The following is a 25,396-nucleotide window of genomic DNA, read 5'->3' on the forward strand; positions in this document are numbered from 1 at the left end:
ATCAAGTGGGCAGTAAAATAAGCATAATTGAGTCAAAATATTAAGAGGTAAATATGGAGTGATTAAGTAAATATACTTTGACCCCATCGGTTTAGTTCACCAAAATTTTGTATGGGCCATTTCTACAGGATAGTTTAAGAGATTTTTGGTGCATAGTCCTTTAAATCAAACTTTCTATTTACAAAAATGAAAATAGCACATTTTCCACAGTGTATGACTATCCAGAAAGTGTCCGGTTTCCTTAGTCCTCTCTCAGTTTCTTAGCAAGACCTCACTAAAGCCCCAGAAAAGAGTCCTACTGAGTGAAGAGATGTTCAGGGAAGACTTTGCAGTCCAGCCCCAAGTTCTGCTGCAATGCCAGTCTCTGCAGGTCTGGGGTAGTTGTGTGCCTGGGCTGGAAGACAGAGCTGGGAACTATAGGGCTGCGTTCCTTCACGACACTTTGTTCCTAAGGATGCTGCTCCCGTGACTAAGGCCTCAGTAGCCAATCAGGGCTCCCAGCCGGACTACCCGTCAGAATGGGGCGGGCACTTCCGGTCCGCCATGCTCTGAGGCCCCGGGCCTGAAGCAGAGTCTTGTGTTCCGTGTTCTGCGCTGTGACCCGCGGTCGGGAGCTGTGGGGAGAGCGGGGCGAGCTCGGAATCCGCCATGGTGAGCGAGGGCCGCAGTCCCCACGCGAGAGGAGCCGCGGGAGCCGGTGTGGGGTCCTCCTGGGGCTGTGGGAACCGGCGGCGGAGAGGTCCTTGCATTCCCTGCAGCTCCCGGGTCCCCTGGCCCCGGAATGACTCATCTAAGGCTGCGGCTGCGCAGAACACGGGGATGGAGATTTGGGGGGGAGGGAGCGGAAGGAGAGAATGCGCGAGGATGAAGCCACCATGCCGCGCATGCGCAACTTTCATCTGTGCAGTGGGAGGTAGACTTGTTAACTGGCAGATACCTGGTTTCCTCTAGCGTCTTCTAGAAGTTCTGCACTTGGCACTGAACATTCAGGTGTAGGATCCGTCTACAGTTAGTTCTGTGCAGGGCGTAAAGTCTGTGTCATGAACACATCTGTTTGGAGATGCCAGGGTGGTTCAGTTGTCAATAAGGCCAGACCTACTTACTGGATTACCTGACCTCATGTGTTAAAATATCGGTGTTTTAATTGTGATTTTGTTTCTAAGTTTGCGCCCCTACCCCCGGTTTTTCTAGATAACGTTTCTCTGTAGCTTTGGAGCCTGTCCTGGAACTAGTTATTTAGACCATGCTGGCCTCCAACTCACAGAGATCTGCCAGCCTCTGCCTCCCAAGTGCTGGGATTAAAGATATGCGCCACCACCGCCCATGTTTGGGGGATGACTCAGAAGAGGTTTGCTGGTTAAATTTGGTCAGCTTGCCACAAGCTAGAGTCACGCTGGCCTGTATACAAAGCTATAGGGTGTTTTCTTGATTAGTGGTTGATATAATAGGGCCTACCCTGGGCAGGTGATCCTGAGTTGTATAAGGAAGCAAACTGAACAGGCCATGCTAGCGGGGCAGTCATCCGCATTTCTCCAGGTTGACAGCACATATAGAGTACACAAGCCTGTGGTGTGTGTGAGTTAGCAGATCTGTTCCTGGACCCATCCTCTTGGGGTGTCAGCCAGAGCCGGAGACTTATTATTGAAGAGATTTTTCTTTATTAAGGTCTCAGTGTGCTCCAAGGTTGCCTGGATCCCAGTGTACAGCCCCGCAGCCCATTAATGTGGCTGTCCCCCTGAATCTGCTCCTCGATTCTTGGATTACAGGTTTGTAGCATTGCACAGCGCTAGATCTCCCCATTTGACTCCGAGTGGGCTGTGCATTTCAGGAACAGGAGCATGGTATTTGGAGCATGGCTTCTCCGTGGAGAACAGAAGAGTATGACCAGTTGTCCACTGCAGGGGTCAGCAGGCTAGGCAATGGCTGGATTTCAAGTTAATTCTAAGACAGCTGCAGAGGCCTCCGTTGGAAGAGGAACCTGATGGGGCATGGCGAGTGAACGTCTGTGCACTTTTCCAGCGTGTGTTCATTCGCACCGTATGAATGAGTGCAAACCAAATTGATGGGTTTACAAATTGGGGAGCTTACCTCGAGCCTCTGAAGTTTCCAACTGGGCGACTCTCTCATGTTGGTACATGCAGACGTGCCGAGAGGACTGAGACACAGGCATTTGGCTGTGCCTTATGTGTCCGCATACAGCACTCAGCAGCTAACATTTTACACAGAGAAGGCCATACACGCAGTAATGACATTCCCTCTACCAGGAAAGGACATGCTCTAGTGCAATCAGTATAGGTAAGTGTTCTTTCTGCTTATTTTTAAGACTTTTACACATCGGTTGTTGGTGCCTGTGTTAGTGTTCTGTTGCTGTGAAGAGAAACCTTGGCCATGGCAAGTGTTATAAAGGAAAACATTTAATTGGGCCTGGCTTATAGTTCCAAAGGTTTAGTTTATTGTCATCATAGTGAGGAATATGGTGGCAGGCAGGCAGACATGGTCCTGGAGAAAGTACTTTAGGGTTCTACATTGGATCCACAGGCAGCAAGAAGGCCACTGGGCCATGCTTGGGCCCTTGAAACTCAAAGCCCACCTGCAATGAGACACTTCCTCCAAGCCCACACCTATTAGGAGGGATTGGCCACGCCTCCTAATCCCTGTCAAACAGTGCCACTCTCTGGTGACTGAGTATTCAGTCATAAAGGCCTGTGGAGGCCATTCTCATTCAAACTACCACAGTATCACTTCTGTTCTCCAGTGACTGCCAGTGATCAAGAGTTTATTCCTGCTGGTGGCACTGCAGGCCTTTAATCCCAGCACTCAGGAGGCTGGGGCAGGCAGATCTCTGTTACAAGAGGAGGGGGCCAGCTGCATGGCTAGCTTACATCCAAAATTACCACACAGAAACTGTATTAATTAAAACACTACTTGGCCATTAGCTTTAACTTCTTTTTTGCTGAATCTTACATATTAGATTAACCCATCTCCATTAATCTGTGTATCGCTATGTGGCTGTGGCTTACCAGAGATTTTAACTGGCATCCATCTCAGGCAGAGGATCCATGGCTTCTCTGTCTCTCTCCCTTTCTTCCTAGCATTCAGTTCTGTCTTCTCCACCTACCTAATTTCTGCCCTATCAGGCCCAAAGCAGTTTCTTTATTCATTAACCAATGAAAGCAAGACATGAACAGAAGAACCTCTTACACCAGATCTCTCTGAGTTTGAGACCAGCCAGGTCTACTGAGTGAGTTCCATCACAGCCAGGGATACACAGAGAAACCCCCTCCTCTAAAAACTTCAAAACAAGGAAGAAATAAGAACTTCATTTGATGTTTCTCAATTTGTTATTCATTAATTTATTTTGAGAGCAAGGTGTCATGTAGCCTTTGTCTTTCTGCAAGGCAAAGATGGTTTTCTTAATCAGCCCTGTGGAGATAAAGGATTTTAACCAAGGGGGAGGGTGTGCTACAAAGTCCTCCCAAGTGTCTATGTAAGGAATCTGGTCTGGGTGTTCAGGTTTGCCGAAGATCATGTCTTTTGTCCTAGAAATGATAACATGGGTCAAAGGTTCTCTCTATTGACTACCTGGTTCCAAATGTTGGCCATTTATTCTTGCAAAAGATGCTAAGTTTACCCCTTTAGTCTCCAGTTTGTCTCTTTTTGCCTTATTTCTAAAGTCTGAAAGTCTTCCAGAATTACAGTTAGGGGAGTGAGAGTTCTCTTAGTCTGTCCCATACCATCCATGTCAGTCTAATAACAACACAAGGACAATGAACAGATACACTGTCATTCTGGCACCTGGAGGAAGAACTGAAACCTAGGTGCCGGGAGAAACCCGATATTAGGGAAATTCCCAGAAATCTACAAGGATGACCCCAGCTAAGATCCTAAGCACTAGTGGGGAAGGTGCCTCATCTGGCCTTCTCCTGTAATCAGATTGATGACTATCTTAATTATCATCATAGAACCTCATCCAGCAACTGTGGGAAGCAGAATCAGAGAGCCACACCCAATCACTGGATTGAGTTACTGGAGACCAGTTGAACAGAGTGATAGCAGGAGCGGAGGGGTAAAGACTGTGATGGGGAACCCCCCTGAAACAGTTGACCTGAGCTAGTGGGAGCTCACTGACTCTGGACCGACAGCACAGTAGCCTACAGAGAACTAGACTAGGCCCTCTGTGGGTGACAGTTGTGTGACTTAGGCCGTCTGTGGGGCCGCTGGCAGTGGAAACAGGATTTATCCATTGTGCTTGAACTGCCTGCCTTTTTGGAGCCCATTCATTTTGGAGGGATTGTTGTAATCTGCTGGCCTGGTCTGTCACCTGGGTATCCTGTCCCTTTTAGAGACAATCCCCGCCCACTTCCAGTCTCCCCTGTCTGCTGTCCAACCTCCTCTTCAGTCCTCTCTCCCTCCCCTCTCTCTCTTTCTCCCTCTCTCTCTCCTTCCCTCCCCCATCTCTATCTGCCCTTCTTCTGGAGAGGCATCTTCTGCTTCTCTCTCTCTTCTCCCTCCTTCTCTCCTCCCTTTCCCCCTCCATAACTCACTAAATAAACTCTACACCCAAGCTCCGCATGGCATATCTATCTATCTTTATTTACATCTTAATATTCCAACATTTGCAAAGGCTATCATGTTTTCCTCAAGGATGGTATGTATCTATAGTATTAATCCTGAGTCTCCTGAATAATCATGTCTTAGTTAGCATTTCTGTTGCTAAGATAAAATACCATGACCAAAGAGCAAGTTGAAGGAGGAAACGGTATATTGGTTTACATTTTCATGTCATTGTTCATCTTTGTGGGAAGTGAGGACAAGAACACAAAATGGGCCGGAACCTGGAGGCAGGAGCTGATGAGAGGCCTTGGAGGGATGCTATTTACTGACTTGCTTGCTCCTCATGGCTTTCTCAGCCTGCTTTCTTGTAGAACCTAGGACCACCAGCCCAAGGATGGCACCTTTATTCATCTCCTTATACTCCATATTTGTGTTTTCCTGGATTTCTTTAAGGGGTTTATTAATTTCCTCTTTAGGGACCTCTATAGTTCATACAGGCAATTTTAAAGCTTTTTCCTTGTATTTCAACTATGTTGTAATATTCAGAGCCTGCTGTGGTAGGATACCTGGGCTCTAGTGGAGGTATTACCTTGGCTATTAATGATTGTGTTTTATGCTGGCATCTAGGCATAGATGGGATTGGATTGTTTATAGGTCTAGGACAGATTTCTGAGTTTGTCTTTGTTGGGTGGGTGTTTCTTGGCTTCTGTTTTTTCTCTGCATTTTCCGGGAGTGTAATGGCTGTGTGTTGCCTGGTAGGACATTTTCTGTGGACTTGATAGTTTTGGCCAATGGTGGTCCCAGGTAAAATATGTTGCTGGGTATTGGGAGCTGACATTTAGGAATGGGAACAGACTAGGGATCTGAAGGGATTAGCATGGAGCAGAGTAGAGTGTACAATGAGGATCTGCTTATGGCATCTCCTTGGAATGGAGGGAGAGAGTGAAAAGAGCCTGCTCTAGAGAGTCTGCTATAGGACTGGGGATGAGATTCATGGATTGGATCTAGAATAACAAAAGGAGAGGGTAAGATAAACAGACAGCCTACTTGCTTCCTTGGCAGAAGTGGTCTGTTGCTTAATGGGATGTGCCTGCTGGAATTGGGGACTGGGATAAAGCAACAGGTGTGAGAGGGCGGCTAAGGGGGAAGTCCGTGGGATGCACAGCACATGTGCACAGACGCGAAGTCTGCAGCTGGCGTTCTGTTGCAGAGGTTGAGACGAGATTGGGTATTGGGTTGTGCGGAGAGGAAGGAAGGTGAAGGTCTTCGGTTAATTTACCCGTTTCCCCAGCCTGCTCGGCTGGTGTATTACAGTGACTGCCTGCTGGTGTTGGAGGCTGGGGTACTGGGATGCGTTGGGAGAAGGAAGGTTGGAGAGCTTTGTGATCCATTAGGGGTGGGGTCAGGGAGGAAAGGGAGACAGCAGCAGGTGTTCTGCTACACAGCTGGGCATGAGTCTGGGGAAATTGGATCTGGAGAACAGGAGAGGTGTGGAGCCACTGTCAGCCCAGTTGTCGGGAAGAACTAGGTCACCGTCACAGTCTGAACAAAGCAGAAACAAACGCCAGCAGTATAAATAGCTCACTGTCCATCTATCTGGGATTCATAGTCTTCTGGGCTCCTCCAAGGGACTCTGCTCACTTCTCCAGCCCCGCCCTCTGCAGCGCACACATCCTGTCTTCCAGGCTCCGACTGCCTCCGCTCCTCCACTGCTGTTCTTGTGTCATCTCGTGGTACCGGTATCTCCACTGTGCTCAGGCTTCTTGCTGCAATTCCACTTTCACCAGTAGCCTCTCCTGGCTTACTTCCTGGTGCTAACCCTCAACTTCCCTGCATAGCTCTGCTCAATCCTGAGCCTTCAGCTGCTACTAAGACTGCGTCTTCACCAATGGCCTCTCACTAGCCAAGCCTCAGGTGCCCTTCACGACTCCTTCATGCCTTCAAAACCAGTGCCACCTGGATGACTCTAACACTCCTAAGTTCACCTGCCAGTGCAAGGTGCAACCTTGGCCACTGTGGTGGTGTGAAAGACAGTAGCACTATTGCTATTGGGAGCTGTGGCGTTGTTGGTGTAGGTATGAAGTAAGTATGTCACTGTGGAAGCAGGCTTAGAGATGTGATATACTCAGGCCTCACTCAGGGTGATACAGACTGTTTCCTGTTGCCTGCAACATGTAGGACTCTCTGCTATTTCTCCAGCCTCATGTCTGCCTGCATGCTTCCGTGCTTCCCACCATGGAGATAATGAACTGAATCTCTGAATTGTAAACCACCCAATTAAATGTTTCCCTCTATAAGAGATGCCCTGATCATGATGGCTCTTCACAGCAGTAGAACCCTAACTAAGACAGCCACCTCTGAACACAGCTTCTGTGCTGATTCTGAGGAGACACTGCCCAGATTTCGCCTCAACGATGCTTGTCTTTTCTGTTTTTTTTTTTTTTTGATTTTTCGAGACAGGGTTTCTCCGCATCTTTTGGTGCCCCTCCTGGAACTAGCTCTTGTAGACCAGGCTAGCCTCGAACTCACAGAGATCCACCTGCCTCTGCCTCCCGAGTGCTGGGATTAAAGGCGTGCGGCACCACCGCCCAGCTGCTTGTCTTTTCTTAATCACTGCAAATTTCTCAGCTCGAGCTGAGCAGTATCAATTGTCCCAGTCAGTCAAAAGTTTTACTTCAGTGGTTCTGGTTTCTTGTTAATCACGGTTGATTCTTCGGCTCCAGTGGACCAGACAGCACAGATTCTTCACATAAGAGGGCTGTTAAAATCTGTCCTTTCACAATCCTCCCCAAAATTCCTTGTCAGGTCCCTTTCAGTGGGCACAGAAATGAGATGTGTCATCCTCCTTTTCTGTTTCCTTCTAAAATGTCTTTGTGACTGCATTTGAAATTCCGTGCCATGGAATATATGTGTGGAACACGCAGAATCATGTCAACATATTCTCAATGAGGTGTACATTGAATCATTCTCAATGCAGCCAGTCTCCCCATTTCTATTGTGTACTTATGTGGCGTATTTCAGGACGCAGTGACCTATGAGGATGTGCATGTGAACTTCACTCATGAAGAGTGGGCTTTGCTGGATCCTTTCCAGAAGAGTCTCTACAGAGATGTGATGCTGGAAACCTGTGAGAACCTCACTTCTGTAGGTAGGACTGCTCAATTTTTTGTCAGTTTTTTACAATAAGGGGACACACACTTTTTTCCTTTTTAATTTTTTAAATTTATTTTGCATACCAACCACAGTTCCCTTCCTACCCCTCCTCCAACTCCTGAACCTGGCTTCCCCAAACCTCCCCCTCATCCACTCCAAAAGTGTAAGACCAGCCGGGCGATGGTGGCGCACGCCTTTAATCCCAGCACTCGGGAGGCAGAGGTAGGCGGATCTCTGTGAGTTCGAGACCAGCCTGGTCTACAGAGCTAGTTCCAGGACAGGCTCCAAAGCCACAGAGAAACCCTGTCTCGAAAAACCAAAAAAAAAAAAAAAAAAGTGTAAGGCCTCCCATGGGGAGTCAACAAAGCCTGGCAAATGAAGTTGAGGCAGGACCAAACCTCTCTCCCTATATCAAGGCTAAGCAAGGCATCCCACCACCATAGGGAATGGGCTCCAAAGAGCCAGCTCATGCACCAGGGATAGATCATGGTCCCACTGCCAGGGGCCCCTCAAACACCAGGGTACGCAATTGTCACTCACATGCAGAGGACCTAGTTTGGTCCCATGCAGGCTCCACAACTGTCGGTCTAGAGTTCATCAGTTTCCACAAACTGGGACAAGCATTTCTTAGTCATTGGTTCTCTCCTGGGATTTCAGTTGTGAAAAAGGAAGAATGTGGTAAATTAATCAGGCATGGTTCTTGAAATTACCTGGCATGAGTGAGAAGGAAACACGGAACACAAACGAACCTGCTTAGGAGTTTATTAGAGGGGGGATTGGTGTGCAGAGAGAGAGAGAGCGTGAGAGTGAGGGAGGGAGGGAGGGAAATGGCGCCTCCAGCTTTTAAAAGCTGCCTAGCACAGGTGCACAGGGGTTGGCGTGACTATGTTATACACTGATGACGCAGATGGGCGACTCACGCATGCGTGCAAGGGTTTTAGCTGAGTCATATGTGGATGTAACCACACACGCGCGCATGTGGGTCATACGAGGCCCTTTGTGCTTGAGGGCCCATTCGCATATGCCTGCTTTTAGATCCTGAAAGTGCAGCCTTATCTGTGGCTGAATAATTTCAATTTTTAGGTTCAATAAAGATAGTGACTTGAATTTTGCATAATTTCTAGTAATTTGTAATGTACATTTTCTGGTACTGTATTTTAGGCTACAAATGGGAAAACCAGAATATTGAAGAACATTGTCAAAGTTCTAGAAGACATGAAAGGTAATTTATGTATGCAAGCTAATACATACATCTGAAGAAATTTCAGTATGATCTGAAACTTTAAGGAAAGACAACATTAAATAAGCACAGCTTTATGATGATTGTGAAATTTTCACAAACTAGTGTGCCTCAGTGTCAGGGAGGTGTCTCTAAGAAAGAAGACAATGAAACTGTTATGCCCAAATCTGCAAAGTTTCCTCGAAAGCCAACAAGGAGACCGAGTCCCGTATGTAAAATCAAAGAACCCTTATTTTATAGAAGTTTGCAAACTCGGTCTCTCCGCACGTCCAATATATTGGAATAAACTGAAGTCCCTGAGCTCAGTTAGAGTAGGGTTTTATGGTAGTAAGGTGGGGGTGAGGTCCTGAGGTTCAGGACCCCTGATTGGCTGACATTTGTCTAGGGGTGTCCTAGTGAGTGTGCTGGCAGGTGGTCATATCTACAGTGGTTGGAACGTTAGGAATTTCCTTTGGATGGTCTGCTCTTGGGTGGAGGTCAGGTAATCACCACCTGTGGTTCTTCCTGCAGCCAGGTGAACTACTGAGACTCAGGCCTCTTATTAAATTTATCGATGGCTGAGTTCTACTCTGCCAGATGATAATGGTTGGAAGTAAAGAACTTCCTTTGGGTGATATGTTTATCGTGACTGGATTCTACGGAAACAATGTGTTAACACATGACACTGTCACAGGATAGATGTTGGGTTCATGCAGGTCCGATTGTGGCTGCAGGGGGCCAGCCTCTAAGGACTGAAGCCCTTTCCCTTCACCCAGGGCATATTTATTTTTCTCCATATTTACATTTTAGCCAGTTGATTCCCATATACTCAAAACAATGGCATTGAAGCTTCCAAAAATATAGTGCCAAGTGCAGATTCTCAATTCATCAGGTACCATAGTTTTTCGGAACCAAGTTTTGCATAGGCTTTGTACCCTTGGAAAACTCTCAAATAAGATTCACATAGGTCAGCAAGAGAAACAAAGGGTATCTGCTAAATAAAAGATGGATCAGGGCTAGGTATGTGCTAGCATTCTGGAGGTAGGCCAAGTGTAGCCAGTGGGGATTAGGGTCAGGTATAGCCCAGCAGGAATGCTGCCACAGATCCCTTTTTTCTTTATACAAAAATTGATTATCTTGAATGCAGTCTTACAGTATATACAGCTTTTTTTTCTAGCTATTTGTCTTACAGTCGCATGTAAGTTCACTAAAACACATTTTAAAGCCAATAAAGTTAATATTGCTAGAACAAAGGCAATACTTGCTAGGATAAGAAATCTGTTTCATGTGATTCATAGGGTTGAATAATGCTATTGTATTTGCAAGACCTTCCATAATAGCTATTCCTCCTGTATCAGGTAGCTTTATTTGCAAAAGTTCCTTTTTATAAATGAAGTCATCTGAGAATACTTAGGGTGACCCATCAAGTGCATCTTAGCCTTATCTCAATCATACTTGCTTTCATTAAATCTTAAGGATGTGATACATACAATAAGAAGAGACACTGCAATCACATTTTAATGTTACCTGCCCCTTCAAAATTTCTATCCCCTAACAATAAAACAGTTGGCCTTAACTCAGCAAATTAATTCATTATCTCATTATCAGTTGTATTTTGTTCAGCCCAAAGTTCTGTTGAATGTTTGTGCCAGTCTGTAAGGCATTCAGCAGTTTGGATTTCTTTATGAAGCACCACTCCAGCTGTTGCTGCTGTTCCTGCTGTTGCTACAATGATTCCCATGATAAGTGCAATAGCCAATCCAACTATTTGATGTGTTCTCTTTAATATTCTCTCAGCAAACTTCTGTTCAGGATCATCACAGGAGAGTCTTACCGTGGACTTGACAGCCTCACAGGAATCCAGATTGCTGGCCTTGCTCTAACAACATAGAAACTTTCAAAAGGTCAAATTTAAGCCTGGGTATGAAGGGTACAGCATTCACAGTGATGCTGTGTTGGGCATGAGGCCCGGTGTAACTTCCTAAGCCGACCTTGAGTTTGATGAGGCCTAGTGTAACTTTCTGGGCCTAGCTTGAGTTTGGAGACCCGTGTCTGGCTATAACTTCCACACAGGAAGTGACTCAGCACAGCCTGACCTGGTCCGCCTCTGCCCAGCCACCGCTAATGTGGCAGAATATTATTGGCCCTTGTCCCTTGCTCTGCACTAGCCCTGCCTAATACAATTGAACGAGATCCTGCTTTGACGGGCTCCCAACTCATTGTGTGTGTTTCTCCCTGTTGGCCTGGTGTAGGGCTGATTTTTTTGACGCTCACCATCCCACTCAGCTGCAGGGAAAGTCTGGCAGGTCCAGCTCTGCTGCTGCCCTTTCTGCCAGAGAACCCTGCAATGCTGTAATTATTAGGGCCATTGTACAGGCCCCTTAGGAGTAAGTAAAATAATGGTACACATGCCATAAAAGTATGGCTTTGATTTGGTTTGAAAGACAAAGTATATTCATTATCCTTAATGTTTGATTTTCCTTCAGATGCCTTAAGAGGGTGGAAGGTAATGAGGTTTTTTAGGTACCAGCCCCTTAGACCTCTTTAGGGTCCAGTCGAGATGCTATAGCTGGCAGGGGAACTGACTGAAGAGCATCAGCTCACACATGTCTTCTCTCATCATGTCTGTTTACTCTTCTGTTATCACTCTTTTTTATCCCACACCTTACACAGTTCTCAGGCAAGGCAGAACTAGAGATCTTGTATTTTTCATGGTTCTAGAAACTGATCAAAGCTCTCAGAGAGCAGTAGCTTGGCAGCTTCTTGTGTGGCTCGGGGAACTGTGGCTGTGGGACTCCCTGGCAGCTGCTTGGAGGATCAGTTAAGGAGGGAACTTTAAATAGAATCTAAGAGGAAAGAAGGGGTTTGTGTGCTGGACCACATTTCTAAGCACGGTTAGGTGATATGTTAAAAGTTTACAATTGATAAATGTGAAAGCGGGAAGTACACATGATGCCTTCTCCTGGCTGGCTTACCAGAACTAGCTCTGAAGACAGCGCCAGCGTGCACTATGGAAGGGCGCCTGTGGCATTTGGTCTGCCTTAGCATATTTGCCAAATGTTTAGCAGGCTAGAAAAGGGGGAGGGCCTTTCAGATCTAAGAATTACATTTACACCTAAGCAGTAGGAGGCCTGTTAGTAACAAAGTACAAAATCTGGAGCTGGACTCTTCTCAGCCCCCTGGGCTAGACTGTGGCTTGTTCCCATGGCATCTGTGGAAAAGAATTGCCTTTGGGGCTGTGAAAATGGTTAATAGCTTGTTTCTGTTTACTTAAGACCCAATCAATTAATCTTCTAAGTTAAGATCTTATATTGATAAACTGAGATGAAAAATAGAGTGTTAGTAACCTGTTTAGGGTTAGAACACTGTTAATTGGAGTAACACTTCCCATGTCTGTAGAGGGTGATCCAGGGTGCACTCGCTTCCTATCTCGCTGAGGGCTGGGCTAAGCATCAACAATTTCAGACATGCCATAATTCTTGTTGTTGGGCATCCGTGCATGCTTCTAGTCAGGTCTCTACCATGACACTAATCCTGACGAACTGCCTGCCAAAGGAGATCCATGCAGAGGGGCAGACTTCTAAGTGTATACAGAGATCTGGCTGAGAGTAAGGGTATTGACTGTGATTAGTTTCTCACCAGAATCACACATTGCTAGGAAGAGTCATCCAATGTGTAAGGGAAATTGTGCCCAATAAACAACACCTGTGTTGCTGTGGGAAAAATCCGCAAGCTGTAATGTGAGGGAAAGAGCTATTGCTTCACATAAGAAGTCTACAATGAGGACGGCTAATACATTCAAAAGGCAGTATTCCTTATCACTTTGTGAAGAAGACTTATCTCCATCAGAAGTGTGTCTCTGGTGGGTTGACCTCTGAACTGTCTGCTGAACTCTTACTGCATAAATCTGTGGCCTCTATCAAGAAGGCACTTTCTAATTTCCACGAGTTTGTCTGAAATAATTGCCAAATTGTAGGAAGGGATTTGACATTCCAACTCCATTAACAGAAGCACTGATTTCTACAGTTCCATTCAAACTAGTCCATTTCCATCTTAACTTTGAGTGAGAAGATTTTTCTTGAGGGGAGCCAGAAGGACTCCAATTCATGGCATCTCCTTGGGAGATATTAATTAGCACTCAAGGTCTCTCACTCTGGCATTGTTGCTAACTCACCCATTCAGATTCTCTGTTGGTAACCCACATCTCACAGAACAGTAGATTAATGGAGCTAATGGCATTAATCTCCTGTCCTTTAAAACCAGATGCTTGAAGCATATAAAACTTATTAAGATAATCTTGGGTAGATTTGTCTTTGGGTAGCCATACTTGAGAGGTTATATTTAAGCATCGAATTCCATTTCCCATTCAAATAGGAATTCCTCGTACTCCCACAGTGTAACTGTCAATCACTCTACCCTCCTTAATTGACTGAGCAGGACCTCAGTTGTCATAAGGACCAGGTAACCATGAAGATTCATTAACCACTTCAGGAATATCCATATCTCCTCTACTTACTGCTCAGTTAATTGGAGAATTGGGGATAAAACCCAATAATTATGATCCATCCCCTTTACCTGTACTGTTACCATGGAAAGCATACTAATATAGTTCTTTTTTTTTAATATTTATTTATTTATTATGTATACAATGTTCTGTCTGTGTGTATGTCTGCAGGCCAGAAGAGGGCACCAGACCTCATTCCAGATGGTTGTGAGCCACCATGTGGTTGCTGGGAATTGAACTCAGGACCTTTGGAAGAGCAGGCAATGCTCTTAACCACTGAGCCATCTCTCCAGCCCGCTAATATATTTCTTATAACTTAGTAGTTAGTAGAATTTACAGACTTGTGAGTCATGGGAAGTGTCACCTCTCCTTTGTCACACAAATTCTTAAGCTGTCCCCAGGTGAGAGGAGTAGTTGTTTGTTGCAGAGGTCTCCTGCGTCTTGACTTTGGTGGAGGCATCTCTGCATCTGCAGCATCTGGGGTATGTCACTTGCTCATGCGGGATTCTTATCAGTTTCGAATGGGACCACAGTCTATTATCTCCTGTGGGAACATCAGCAGAACCCTGGCCCTGTCATGACACTCGCCCTTTCTCCAAGCAGATGTCATGGCATTCTTGTAGTATACAGGATAGATTTAAATCAGCAGTTCTTTTCTGTGTTTCAGTGTTTGCTGTTGTTCTCTTTGTTTCATTAACATTTAGAAAATTTAAGGGTGTCTTCATATCCTCTTTTTGTTTAGCAGGCATCTCTTTCAGGTGCAGTTAGATCTCTCAATAATTGATTGTTCTGTAGTGATGTAGGAGGGTCTTCTTTCTATGTGTTTCTTTTATTGGCTAAATAAAGAGACTGCCTTGGCTTTTTGATAGGACAGCAGTTTAGATAGGCAGAGTAGACCGAACAGAATGCTGGGAGAAAGAAAGCAGAGTCAGGCAGACGCCATGCTTCTCCTACCCAAGACAGACGGTGGTTAGACTCATGCCATTAAGCCACAGTCAAGTGGCGATACACATTAATAGAAATGGGTTAATCAAGATGTGAGAGTTAGCCAGTAAGAGGCTAGAGCTAATGGCCCAGGCAGTATTTAAATGAATACAATTTGTGTGTTATTATTTCGGGTGTAAAGCTAGCCGTGCGGTAGCTGGGCGGGACGGTAGCTGGGCGGGACGAAAAGCAAGCCTGCCTGCCACTCCTTTTATACTGTAGGAGTGTAATGGCATCCCTGTAACATGTTTTATGTTGTAATGTGCAAAAAATGGTTGCATTTTACTGGAAACATAAGCTGGGCCATTATCAGTCTTAATTTGTGCTGGTATGCCCATTACAGCCACTGTTTCTAATAAATGTGTAATTATAGAATCCACCATTTTGTTATCTTGTTGCCAGGTAATAGAAACTTTTTCTTTAAGCCTTACTATTAACATGGTGTGTGTTATGTAATTCTAAGGCTTCTAACACATTTCCTATCAACAATTGATCATTTTCTGTATTTCCTTCTGCTAATGGCCCAGGCAACCCAACATGGGGTTGAATCTGGGATATAAAGTGGGCAGTTTCTTTCTTGGATTGTCTGTTGTAGGTGGACAATAATAAAGTTAATTTTGAATTATCAGGAATAAGTTCACCTTGCAAAATTTGGAACAAATTAGTTAATTCTTGACTAGACAATCCAATTGTCGGCTGCAATCAGTTAATACCACCCAATAATTTTTGGAAATCATTAAGATTATGCAGTCAATCTCTCCTAATCTGTACTTTTTACAGTTGAATTCTCTGTTTACTTACTTAATAGCCTAAATAGCTAAGAGAATATCCTCGCCTTATTTTTTCAGGAGACATTTGTAGTCTCCAACAGGGTAAATTTTATGGATTATATTGAACATTCTTTCTAAGGTATCTATGTCAGAAGAAGCAGCCAATAAAATATCATCCACATAATGATATGTTGTAAAAGGAGCAGTGGGCCGCTTCCTGCCCAGCTCCTGTCCTCCTAGCTAGCTTAGCCCCTGAAATAATTACACAGAAACTATTCATTTAAACACTGCCTGGACCATTAGTTCTAACCAATATCAGCAGTAGCTTTAACCCATTCCTCTGAAGGAACTCCCTGAGCCTTCAAGGGCCGTTTGGCCTTTTGGCATTCTGTAGTAGCATTCTCAAAATCCAGAGGGTCTGGACCAGCTATTGTGTATGTATTGTGTATGTATGTAATGCTGAAGTTAGTCTTTACTGAAAGTCAGTGAAAACTTCTCGTGTACTTTGTGTGATTTTTGTGAAGGAGATAGATCCTTTTTTGAAGGATCCCTGGCTCCTCAACCTTATCCCAGGCACTTGAAAGCACTAGATGATACATCTCCATAGTAGCATCATCAAAGTGCTTTTGTGTTCGCAGATTGGCATACCAGTCTCTCCTAATAATTGGTCCTTTGCTATATTCATTTCTGTGGTCTGAATTACCCTGTTCCATGGCTGCTGCATCCTCTCCCCACCAAGTAAGCCATTGTAATTGAGAACTAGCTTCTAGTATAACTGCCATTAGGTCCTTCCAGTCGTGTGGAATAACTGTTCCCAGTAGCCCAGTTGTTTAAAACCTGTCTTACGTAGAGCAGATGCATCCCATAGTTACCACTGCTTCTTTTAACCTTTTCAGATCTTTCATGCCTCTGTGTCTCCAGTCAGTCTGAACGTAGCCCCGAGACTGTTGATAATTTGATCTTTCATGCCTCTGTGTCTCCAATCAGTCTGAACGTAGCCTTATTTTTTTTTTTATTTTTTTTATCTCCTTGCTTTCCCTTTTCTTTACTGGAAAGTTTCCTTTTTTGTCTCTGGAACTCTTATATTTTTTAAACATGCAGTTAACCTTTCAGCCTTTCTGATTTCTAAGTTTGTTTCATCTGATGAAGAAGGAAGAGAGTCACCTCCAGTATCCTGACTTTCCTCACTTCTGCTGTCCTCTGAAACAGCTTTCCTAGCAACCTGTGAAGGAACATTCTCCTCTGCTAACCGAATGTCTTCCCTTTTTTCTGTTCTACTTCAGATACAACTTTAAGTGACTCCTCACTCTGCAATGGCTCTAGAGCATTTGATATTAAGTTACATAAAGACCAATTTTTTTTTATGGTGTTGGCTCTCCTTTCTTATGAGCGCTCCTCAAATCTCTCTAGCTTGCTTCCATCTTTAGTTTCAATTGAACTTGAGGAGTTGCCTGAAATCAATGGCAGTGTCGTTTAATTAATAGAAAAAACTCTGTAAGTTGTTTTCCCTTCACTTTCACTCCATCTTCTTATAACAGATAACAGACATTTTAATAACTGCAAGTATCATTGCTCTAGTGATGGGAAGTTTCCCATGACCCTGCCAATCCTGGAGTCTCTTTACCCTGAGGGCACTTCTTCCAGTTCTTAAGATAGCCAGCTTCTCTGTCCTTCACAGGTCCATTGTCCTTCTTCAAGCCTCCTATTGGGCACCAAATGTTGCAGCACAGTGTTGGGTGAACTGTGGTCTGTGGAAAAAAGACTCAGAGACACCTTAGGAATGAATTTAGCCTTTCTTGGCTGCAGGGGGATTTCGCCTAATATTCTCAGAAATGAAGCACTTTCCCTTTGCCAAGGGCATTTTTATTTTTCTCTACATTTACACTCTAGCCAGTTGATTTCCATATGCTCAAAACAACAGGAATGAAGCCTCCAAAAATACAATGCCAAGTGCAAATTCTCCATTCATCAGGTGCCACAGTTTTCCAGGTTTCCTGAACTGAGCTATGCTTAGACTTTCTATCCTTGAGAAACTCTCACAAGATTCACATAAGGTGACAAGACAAACAAAGGTTATCTACTAAATCAAAGATGGATTAAGGTTAGGTGCCAACACTCTGGAGCCAGGCCAGGTGTAGCCCACCGGGAATGCTGCCTCATGACAGTATTTTAATAGCTCCATGGGATCCATTTTGTAGAACTGTCCATTCCTTTAATTTTGTACCTTTGTATCATATGGGCATATACATTGATAAGGGGATCAATGTCTGTGCAAGACATATTCTAAGCAAATCTAGTGTTGCTCATACAGAGACTTTCCATGGTTTAGTGAGGGAAGGTCACTTTATGAATATCAAGAAGGGTGTTGTGGTGGAGAAACGTTAATCCCTATACCACATCTTTATGTGGAGCAAAAGTTAAACTGTGTGAATGCAATGTGAAAATCTTTTTTTTTGTTATTCTTCCCTTAATAGATATCTCATGTGTCCCTCTGGATAAAAACTATTTGAACATAAGAGATATGGAAAGAAGCAATGTACCTCTTTTTCTCCTACAACACTTAGAAGATATGTAGTAGTCCCCACTATGAGCAGATTTGGTGAATGTGATATAAATTTAACAATTAATTGGTTTTCCAACTACATTGGGAATACAACAAACTCATACTGTAAAAAAGTCTTATGAGTACAAGGAGTGTAAGAATTCTTCTGTCTGCTCTGGTTCACTTTGCACTTGTCGTGTGACTCACAATATAGAAAAATGTTATGCATGCAACCAGTGTGGTAAAATTCTGAGTTCTTCCAGTTCTGTTGAAAAATGTGATAAACTCATATGAGAAATGTAAGTGAGAAATATGAACTATCTACTAAAGTCTTTAACCTTCACAGGTATCTTCAAATACACAGAGGAATCCATAATGAAGAAGATCTCTGTGAATATAATCAGCATGATAAAGACTTTAGATCTGATTCCTCTTTACAGTTACACCAGAGAACTCATGTGGAAGTAGAGCCCTATAAATACAATCAATATGGAAAAGACTTTGCTCATCACAGTTGCTTTCAAGTACATCGAACTCATACTAATGAGCAATCATGTAAATGTAATCAGTGTGGTAAAGTCATGGCAACAACAAACAGGACTGTCCACGTTACACACCATAATCTTAAAATACATGAAAGAATCCATCCTGGAGAGAAACCCTATGTATGTGTTCAGTGTGGTAAAGCCTTTGTAAGTCGCCATAATCTTAAAATACATGGAAGAATTCATACTGGAGAGAAACCCTATGTATGTGTTCAATGTGGTCAAGCCTTTGTGCATTTAACTAGTCTTCGAAATCATGAAAAAACTCATACTGGGGAGAAACCTTTTGAATGTAATCAATGTGGTAAAGCTTTTACCTGTCGTAGTAATCTTCAAATACATGAAAGTATTCATACAGGAGTCAAACCCTATGAATGTAGTCAATGTGGCAAAGCCTTTGCAAACATCATTTATCTTCAAAGGCATGAAAGAAGTCATAGTGGAGACAAACCGTATGAATGTAATCAATGTGATAAAGCTTTTGTACGTTTAACTAGTCTTCGAAAACATTATAAAAGCCATACTGGAGAGAAACCCTATAAATGCAGTCAGTGTGGTAAAGTCTTTGCAAGTCTCAGTAATCTTCAAGCACATGAAAGAATTCATACTGCAGACAAGCCCTATGTATGTAATCAATGTGGTAAAGCCTTTTTAAGTCGCCGTAATCTTCAAATACATGAAAGAATTCATACTGGAGAAAAGCCCTATATATGTCATCAATGTGGCAAAGCCTTTGCACATTTCACCAGTCTGAGAAATCATGAAAAAATTCATACTGGAGAGAAGCCCTATATATGTAATCAGTGTGGTAAAGCCTTTGCATGTCGTAGTAATCTTCAAGTACATGAAAGTACTCATACAGGAGTTAAACCTTATGAATGTAATCAGTGTGGTAAAGCCTTCGCACACATAATTTATCTTCAAAGGCATGAAAGAAGTCATAGTGGAGACAAACCATTTGAGTGTAATCAATGTGGGAAAAGCTTTACACAGTTCTGTCGTCTTCAGAAACATTTCAGAAGTCATACTGGAGAGAAACCCTATGAATGCAGTCAGTGTGGTAAAGCCTTTGCAAGTCGAAGTAATCTTCAAACACATGAAAGAACTCATACTGGAGACAAGCCCTTTGTATGTAGTCAATGTGGTAAAGCCTTTACCAGTCGTCGTAATCTTCAAACACATGAAAGGAGTCATACCGGAGAAAAACCCTATGTATGTGATCAGTGTGGTAAAAGCTTTGTAAGTCGCAGTAATCTTAAAATACATGAAAGTAGTCATATAGGACTAAAACCATATGGATGTAATCTATGTGGCAAAGCCTTTGCACATAGCATTTATCTTCAAAGGCATGAAAGAAGTCATAGTGGAGACAAACCGTATGAATGTAATCAGTGTGGTAAAGCCTTCACCCTTCACCGAAACCTCCAAACACATGAAAGGAGTCATACTGAAAAAGCCCCTGTGAATGTAATTGATGCACTAAAACTTTGCAGGTCAGTGTAGTCCTCAAACACATCAAAGAATAGTGAAGAAAGCCAAAGAAATGACAATGTGATAATGCCTCTTCATGGTACAGTCTTCTTCAAAGGCATGAAAGAGTTACTGTCTGGAGAGAAGCATTATGAATCTAGTAAATTCAGTAAAACTTTGCACACCACACATTATTCCCACTGAGCTGTCTCACTGATGCCCAAATAGGATTAGTAGAACCCTTCCATCGGTCAAATATTGTCTTCTTTTGAAATTATAAACAAATTGTCACCCAAGAATAGAGGAGCACAGAATATTTTGAATAATACAACCTGTTTGCAAATGACAATGTTATTTATCCTGCCATCCCTTTAAAAATTTTTTGTTAGTTTATTCTGAGCACTAAATGCTTTTTCCTAACACTTTCTCAGAAATATGAATGGCAGAGAATTGTCTCAGTGGGTAAAAGTGGTTGCTACTAAACCTGAATACCTGAGTTCAGTCTCTGGGATACACACATTACTCATACCAGTTTTTCTATGATTACTACATTTGGGCTTTGTCATATGCACACCACACACCCACACACATGGATGTTTTTGTAACTAAAATGATGAACAGTGAGGTTACTCGCTTGTTTAATGCACTTGCTCCCTAACTTGACTACCTCAGTTTGTTCTGTAGTACTGAAGAAGCAAAGAATACTCACCTGTAAGATGTCCTCTGCCTGCTAAATGCACAGCATGGCACAGGTGTTTACAAACTGTTAAGAATATCTAAAGAGGTGAAATTAACAAAGCAAAGAAAATAGCCAAAATATTAAGAACACAGGAAATGATTACCAATTGAAACGAATACATTGTAGGGTTCTATCACATCACAATTCAACAAAAATGAGAGTTACTGTTTAAATCTTCCATTATTTGTCTCTGATTCAAAGATAGGTCATTTTATAAACATATCTCAACTGGTAATAGTGGTTTATTTTGGAGACAGGCAAATGGATCTTTCTGAGTTTGAGGCTATTATGGTTTACATTGTGAGTTCCAGGATACTCATGGCTATCTGGAGAGATCCCGTCTCAACCAAAAAGAACATTTAGGTAACTATAGCGTATATCACAGTATGGAATTTTTCCTAGCTTAATCTGGACTCATCTCTAATCAGCTAAACCTTTCATTGTGTTCACTCACATCAAAGAACTGTGTTAATGGCAATAAGAAGAAATGTGCAGAGCCCATTCACAGAGGGAAAGGAATCTGTTCAATCCTTGGTAGACCATGTAGAAGGAATTTTCATCACCTCCAAGTGAGAGGAGATAGAAGGAATCATGGGACATCTTCATCTTCTGAATTATAATGACATATTTGAATAATAGACAGTTGTCTCAGTACTTATGCTATAGGTACCCAATTTTGATTCTTAGTGCCCTCATCAGATGGCTCAAAACTACCTGTATTACAGCTCCAGGAAATCTGATGCATTCTTCTGTCTTCTTTTTGTATGAGATATGCAAATGATGTAAAGGCATATTTTTTAATATAATTTTTCAAGTGTAAAAATAAAAACTTAAAGAAAGCCCCTTTAAAATTAATGGAGTCATGCATGTGTATATAAATAAATAAATAAGTAAATATGTAGTGTTTAAATATATGCATAAAAGATACCACATATTGTTAAAAGGGCTTTCTTTATGTATTTTTTTTACAAATTTACTTTTATTTATTTATTTTTTTTTAGTTTTTTGAGACAGGGTTTCTCTGTAGCTTTGGAGCCTGTCCTGGCACTAGCTCTTGTAGACCAGGCTGGCCTTGAACTCACAGAGATCCGCCTGCCTCTGCCTCCCGAGTGCTGGTATAAAGGCATGCGCCACCACCGCCTGGCGTTTTTTACAAATTTAAATAAAAATAGTTAGTTATTTGTCTGGCTTGTCCTTGTTGTTGTATACAGTTTGAAGTCAAGAGACCTTATATGACTGTCTTAATTACCATGCATAAAGTGTGTTGGGCCCTGAATAAAGTTGTTGTGAGAGACTTTAGTCTGCCTGATTTATTGGCTCCATTCTTCCATATCCCCTCTAGAACAACAGTGAGTAGAGGCTGAGCAAGGACTAGACATCAGGTGCAAAAGGTGAGTGTAGGCCCTTGCAGAAGGAGGTAAGGGTGTAGTGAGGAACGGCGGGCTGCGTTCTGCCACCCAGCTCTGCACGGCTAGCTTTACCCAAAATAATTACATGGAAACTCTATTCTTTTAAACACTGCTTGGCCCATTAGTTTTAACCTCTTGTTGGCTAGCTCTTACATATTGATCTAACCCACTTCTAATATTCTGTGTAGCACCATGAGCTGGCTTACCAGGAAAGATCTTAACCTGCGTCTGTCTGGAGTGGGAGAATCATGGCGACTGCCTGACTCGGCTTCTTTCTCCCAGCATTCTGTTCTGTCTACCCTGCCTATCTAAGCTGCTGTCCTATCAAAAGGGCCAAGGCAGTTTCTTAATTAGCCAATGATCTTCCTCCATCATTTCCCCTTTTTCTGTTTAAACAAAAAAGAAAGGCTTTCACTTTAACATAGTAAGATTACATATAACAAAACAGTTATCAAGCAAGAATTACAGTTACAATATTTACATCTATTTTATCTTTGTCATAACAAAGGAAAACAACTATAACTATCTATCTATTCTTCAACTCCATCAAAGACTCCAGAAGGATATAATATTACCTAAGTAAATGATAAGTAAGCAACTTACAAAACTCTAGAAATCATAGAGACATCTCTCTGCCTGGACAGTCACTCAAAGTTCCTCTGTACCGTTGGGGCATCCATCTTTGGCCTACAGGCCCATAGTAGTTTCCAGCAGACACTCCCGGGCAGACACATGTGATGAAGCTCCGACTCAGGATGGACATAGGCTAGAATCTTCCCGGTAAGCGCACCTAGCTGTGCTACATAGAATATTAGAAATGGGCTAGTCCAGGTGTGAGAGTTAGCCTAGAAGAGGCTAGATAGAAATGGGCCAAGCAGTGTTTAAAAGAATACAGTGTCCATGTAATTATTTCGGGTAAAGCTAGCCATGGGGGCGGCCAGGTGCCGGGGATGCAGCCCGCAGCTCCTATTTCAACAGATGGCCCCCAACGTGGACAACTGCTTCCACATAAAGCCTGAGACAGCTTGGGAAGTAATTCTAGAACAAAATGAAAGCATTGTGCCTGGTTTCTTGGTAGCAGCAATTTCTCGGGTCTGCTCTGCTTGTTAGAGGCAAGCAAGCGCTCTCATCTAAGAGAGGCTTCCTGACTCAGCTTTAGCTGCAAAGCTTGCAGCTCTTTTAAGAGGTCCTGCCACGAAACACTTAGACAGTGTTGACGAAAAGCTGAACGCATGCTTTTCGGTTTTCAGCCGTAGCAAAAAAAAAGCTGCGCCGTTTAAAAATGCCAGCTTTCTGGGCTGTCCTGCCAGGGCAAACTCTGACTCTTTTACGCAGGCGGTTCATGCGGTTTGCAAGCACAGGCTCCTGAAGTTCGCTTGCTGGCAGGGACCTTGAAACACTGTAGACTTGTGGTGCTGAATGCGGCTCTCGCCGGTACCTCAGCCACAAGGTTGGAATGGCAGAAAGCTAAGGAATGGGCTACATCTAGCCGGCAAAGCCACGGCTTTAGTCCTACTGAGATTGCTTGGTAAATTAAAGACTCATGTGGTCAGAAAAACAGAGAGAGATACAGTAAAGAGAGCGTCAAAGTCAAAGAAAATGTTTAAATGGTTTACAGTGTGTTAAAAATATATGCATGCTAAACATTATAGTTCTTAAAGTAAAAAACAAAAAATAAGGAAGAAAGAGAGTTGTTGGGTGTGGTAGAATTCTGCATTGAAACCATCTGGTCCAGGGCTTTTTTTGGTAGGGATATTTTTGATAATAGCTTCCAATTCTTCGCGAGTAACAGGTCTATTTAGATTGTTCACCTGGTCCTGGTTTAACTTTGGTATATGATATTTATCTAAAATAGTGTCTATTTCTGTAGTAATAAGGGTGGTGGGGCTGCGTCCCCAGAACCCCGGCTGCCTGGCTAGCTTATGCCCGAAATAACAACACACAAACTGTATTCATTTAATCACTGCTTGGCCCATTTCTATCTAGCCTCTTCTAGGCTAATTCTCACATATTAATTTAGCCCATTTCTAATCATCTGTGTAGCGCCCCTAGGTGCGCTTACCGGGAAGATTCTAGCCTATGTCCATCTTGGGTCGGAGCTTCATTGCGTGCGTCTGCCTGGGAGCTGGGAGCATGTCGTCTCTCTGAGGCGTCTGCTCCCGAGAGGAGAGCTGTGGAGTCTGAGCTCACTTCCTCTTCCTCCCAGCGTTCTGTTCTGTTTACTCCTCCCACCTATCTTCTAACCAATGAGGGCCAAGCAGTTTCTTTTTATTTAACCAATGACCTTCCTCCATCACATTTCTTTTACATTTTCCAATTTTGTGGCATACAGGCTTTTGTAGTAAGATCTAATGATTCTCTGAATTTCCTCTGTGTCTGTGGTTATGTCCCTCTTTTCATTTCTGATCTTATTAATTTGCATATTCTCTCTCTGCCATTTGATTAGTTTGGATAGGGGTTTGTCAATCTTGTTGATTTTCTCCAGGAATCAGCTTTTTATTTCATTGATCCTTTGGATTGTTTTCTGTGTTTCTATTTTGTTGATTTCAGCCCTTAGTTTGATTATTTCCAGTCTTCTACTCCTCCTGTGTGACTCTGCTTCTTTTTTTTTCCTAGAGCTTTCAGGTGGGCTGTTAAATCTCCAACGTGTGCTTTCTCAGTTTTCTTAAGTGAGCACTTAGTGCTATGAACTTTCCTCTTAGGACTGCTTTCATAGTGTCCCATAGGTTTGAGTATGTTGTTTCTTTATTTTCATTGAATTCAAGGAAGACTTTAATTTCTTTCTTTATTTCTTCCTTGATCCAGGTGTGGTTCAGTAGTTGACTGTTCAGTTTCCATGAGTTTGTAGGCTTTCTGGGGTTAGCATTGTTGTTGAATTCTAACTTTAATCCATGGTGATCTGATAAGACACAGGTTGTTACTAATATTTTTTTGTAAATGTGTAAGTTTGCTTTGTTACCGAGTATGCAGTCAATTTTGGAGAAGGTTCCATGAGCTGCAGAGAAGAAGGTATATTCTTTCCTATTTGGGTGGAATGTTTTATAGATGTCTGTTAAGTCCATTTGATTCATTACCTCCATTAATTGTCTTATTTCTCTGTTAGGTTTCTGTCTGATTGACCTGTCCATTGGTGAGAGTGGAGTGTTGAAATCTCCTACTTTTAGAGTGTGGGGTTTGATGCATCCTTTGAGGTTTATTAATGTTTTTTCACATATATGGATGCTTTTATATTAGGGGCATAGATATTCAGGATAGAAACTTTCTCCTGATGAATTATTCCTGTTATGAGTATAAAGTGTCCATCTTCATATCTTCTGATTGATTTTAGTTTGAAATCAATTTTGTTAGATATTTGTATAGCCACAGCCACTTTTATCTTTGGACCATTTGATTGGAAAACCTTTTCCCAACCCTTTACTCTGAGGTAGTGTCTGTCTTTGAGTTTGAATTGTGTTTCTTGTAGACAGCAGAATGTTGGATCCTGATTTCGTATCCATTCTCTTAACC

General features: G+C 42.8%; 1 protein-coding gene across 1 annotated transcript; it reads left to right on the plus strand.

The window, feature by feature from the left end:
- The first annotated feature begins 475 nt into the window (after nucleotides 1-475).
- Nucleotides 476-21,553, plus strand: LOC121459364 (zinc finger protein 431-like). The gene is made up of 4 exons (XM_041669031.1): nucleotides 476-651; nucleotides 7,576-7,702; nucleotides 8,869-8,929; nucleotides 18,073-21,553. The coding sequence occupies exons 1-4, from the start codon at nucleotides 649-651 to the stop codon at nucleotides 19,772-19,774; spliced, it is 1,893 nt and encodes a 630-aa protein (XP_041524965.1). The 5' UTR covers nucleotides 476-648; the 3' UTR covers nucleotides 19,775-21,553.
- Nucleotides 21,554-25,396: the final 3,843 nt, after the last annotated feature.

Source organism: Microtus oregoni, unplaced genomic scaffold, assembly GCF_018167655.1.
Source record: "Microtus oregoni isolate MIOR12 unplaced genomic scaffold, Mior012 000019F_ref0000042, whole genome shotgun sequence".
NCBI lineage: Eukaryota > Metazoa > Chordata > Mammalia > Rodentia > Cricetidae > Microtus > Microtus oregoni.

Bases quoted from the DNA above. Each gene is read 5' to 3' on its own strand.
- LOC121459364 (XM_041669031.1), top strand. The intron at 7,703-8,868 runs GTAGGACTGCTC...ACTGTATTTTAG, and splicing joins TGAGAACCTCACTTCTGTAG to GCTACAAATGGGAAAACCAG. The intron at 8,930-18,072 runs GTAATTTATGTA...TAACCTTCACAG, and splicing joins AGTTCTAGAAGACATGAAAG to GTATCTTCAAATACACAGAG.